General features: G+C 38.7%; 1 protein-coding gene across 1 annotated transcript; it reads right to left on the reverse strand.

The window, feature by feature from the left end:
* Positions 1 to 290: 290 nt before the first annotated feature.
* Positions 291 to 2,263, reverse strand: LOC110609503. Its single transcript, XM_021749105.1, has 4 exons — positions 2,023 to 2,263; positions 1,540 to 1,971; positions 1,164 to 1,402; positions 291 to 1,046 (listed from the first exon to the last, which is right to left on the reverse strand). The coding sequence occupies exons 1-4, from the start codon at positions 2,261 to 2,263 to the stop codon at positions 291 to 293; spliced, it is 1,668 nt and encodes a 555-aa protein (XP_021604797.1).
* Between the last annotated feature and the right edge of the window lie 286 nt (positions 2,264 to 2,549).

The raw sequence follows: 2,549 nt of genomic DNA on the forward strand, positions 1-2,549 counted from the left end.
AGATATGAAGACATTGGATCGCCTTGTCGCACACCACGAGTCGGTTTAAAAGATTCTAACTTCTCACCATTCCATAACACTGACATAGAAGATGTTCTAACACAATTCATAATATTAGAAATCCAAGCATCGGAAAAGTGGTAAGAACCCAGCACCCACTGAATAAAATCCCAATCTAGTCTATCATAAGCCTTTTCAATATCAATTTTAATCGCCATAAAACCCCCTGATCGCTTAGACGTTCTCATAGTGTGCAAAACTTCTTGAAACACCACAATGTTATCAATAATTTATCGGCCAGGAACGAAGCTACTTTGTTCCAATCCAATGAGAGAGCTCAAAACATCTTTCAATCTGTTAATCAACACTTTTGTAACAAGCTTATAGATCACGTTACATAAGCTAATTGGTCTGAACTGAGAAATAAATTCTGGACAAGCAATTTTAGGAATAAGAGTCAGCACCATTTCATTAACTTCCTCTGGAAACTCCCTCCCGCCCAAGACCTCAATAATAAACACTGAAACCTGTGAACCTACCGCAGACCAAGATTTCTGAAAGAAAACTGCTTGTAGACCATCGGGTCCTGGAGCCTTGTAAGGAGACATAAGGCGCAAAGCATCATATACTTCATCATGAGAAAAAGGACGATCCAGAAGCAACCGTTGAGAAGAAGAAAGAGCAGGCCCATCAGGTCTAACAAAATGGCTCCAGTCAACCGCCAAATCTTTCGAATACAACTCCTGATAGTAACCGCTAGCAAGCTCTTTAAGTTGACTAGAATCTTCAATCCACACATTGTTCCCATTTCTCAGCTTGAGAATTTGCTGCTTCTTGCGTTTAATCACGGTAGAAAGATGATAAAACCTTGTATTTCTCTCACCAGAAACAATCCATTCCTCCCTAGATTGTTGAAAGCAGTATAATTCTTCCTGCTTCAAAACATCTTCAAGCTGTCGTCTCAGATTAAATTCCAGCTTCACTAAACCTCTCGTTCGCCGGATAGCTAAGCTTTTTTGAACACCATCAATTCGACGGATCAACCTCTGCTTATTATGAAAAATATTCCCAAACTCAGATCGGTTTCATTGGCTTAATGAGTCTTTGGTTGATTTCAAATTATCAAATAAAGAAGTATTTTGCTTCCAACCACGGGAAACAACATCAATAAAATCTTTGTGAGCTGTCCAAGCCACTTGAAAATGAAAATGACGAACAGAAGAATTTGTAACTCCAAAGCAATTCATGAAAATAGGACAATGATCAGAATGCAACTTTGGAGCATGAATAACTGTAGCTCTAGAAAATGTCATGCGCCAAATCTCAGTACACAAGCAACGGTCTAATCGAGCAGCTTTATAAGAAGAATTAATACCACCTTTACTCCAAGTAAAATGGGTACCTTCAAAACTCAAATCAATAAGTGAGTTATCAAAAATCCATTGCCGAAAATCACTAGCCCCAATACTGTGAACATTAACATAGCCAGTTTGTTCATTCTCGCTTGTAAAGAATTGAAATCTCCCAACAGTAACCAACTTTTCTCACTTCCATTGAAACCCAGAACCGAATGCCACAAACGTCTTCGTAAACTAATGTCAGGGCTAGCATACACAAAACTCACTAACCACGAGTCCCCATTATCAAGTAACACATTGCATGTACTAAATTGCGGATCTGTCGACACAAGCGTTAACTTAAAAAATATTTCTGACCATAAAATCCAGATGCCTCCACTGAAACCAAAAGTCTCGACACGAACCCAATTATCATAACCTAGCTGTTTACAAACATTATCAGCTGAATGGCCAGAAATGCGAGGCTCAACCAAACAAAAAATCTGAGGCTTATAGATACGATTGTATTCCTTAAAAGCTCTCAGAAAATTAGAAGAAGCAGCACCCTGACAATTCCAAACTCCAATAATCATTAAAAATAAGAGAGAAAAGAAAGCCATGAGGATGACTGAACCTATAATAGAACGAAAAATCTAGTAAAACCCCTCATTAGAAGGCATCTTACCAATTAAACCACTATTCTGAAATTCATTCAAGGAAGTCTGAGCAACAATTATCATCGCATCATCGTCAAGATTCATATCCTGATTACCATCTCCATTAGCTGCTGGGATATTGGGATGGGTTGGATGAGGAAACAAAGGATCATTAAAATTATCATGTTGATTCCTATCCAATTCTGTTTCTAAATTTGCAAGTCCCACCAATTTCGGGTTAGAAACAACCCAAGTCTTTGACTGATTCATTCTATTATTCCCTTGAACAACTATATGGTCATCTTGTGCAGCAGCTTTTCTAGAAGATCCCCCTGATCAACTCGAAAACCCTCTAATTTTTAGAACTGAACTTTGCACAGCAGGCCCATTAGATCTCACATAGGAATCTAAAGCAATATTGGGAGTCTCCTCTCTTGTCACAGTAGAAACCACTTGACCCTTCCCTTTAGAATCCCGTAGCTTTTTCTTGCCCAAGACAGGACGAAAATCTTGTACCACTGGTGGAGTCGCATTATGTTCTATATGAGTCTCAGAA

The sequence above is a fragment of the Manihot esculenta genome, chromosome 1, assembly GCF_001659605.2.
Source record: "Manihot esculenta cultivar AM560-2 chromosome 1, M.esculenta_v8, whole genome shotgun sequence".
Classification (NCBI taxonomy): domain Eukaryota; kingdom Viridiplantae; phylum Streptophyta; class Magnoliopsida; order Malpighiales; family Euphorbiaceae; genus Manihot; species Manihot esculenta.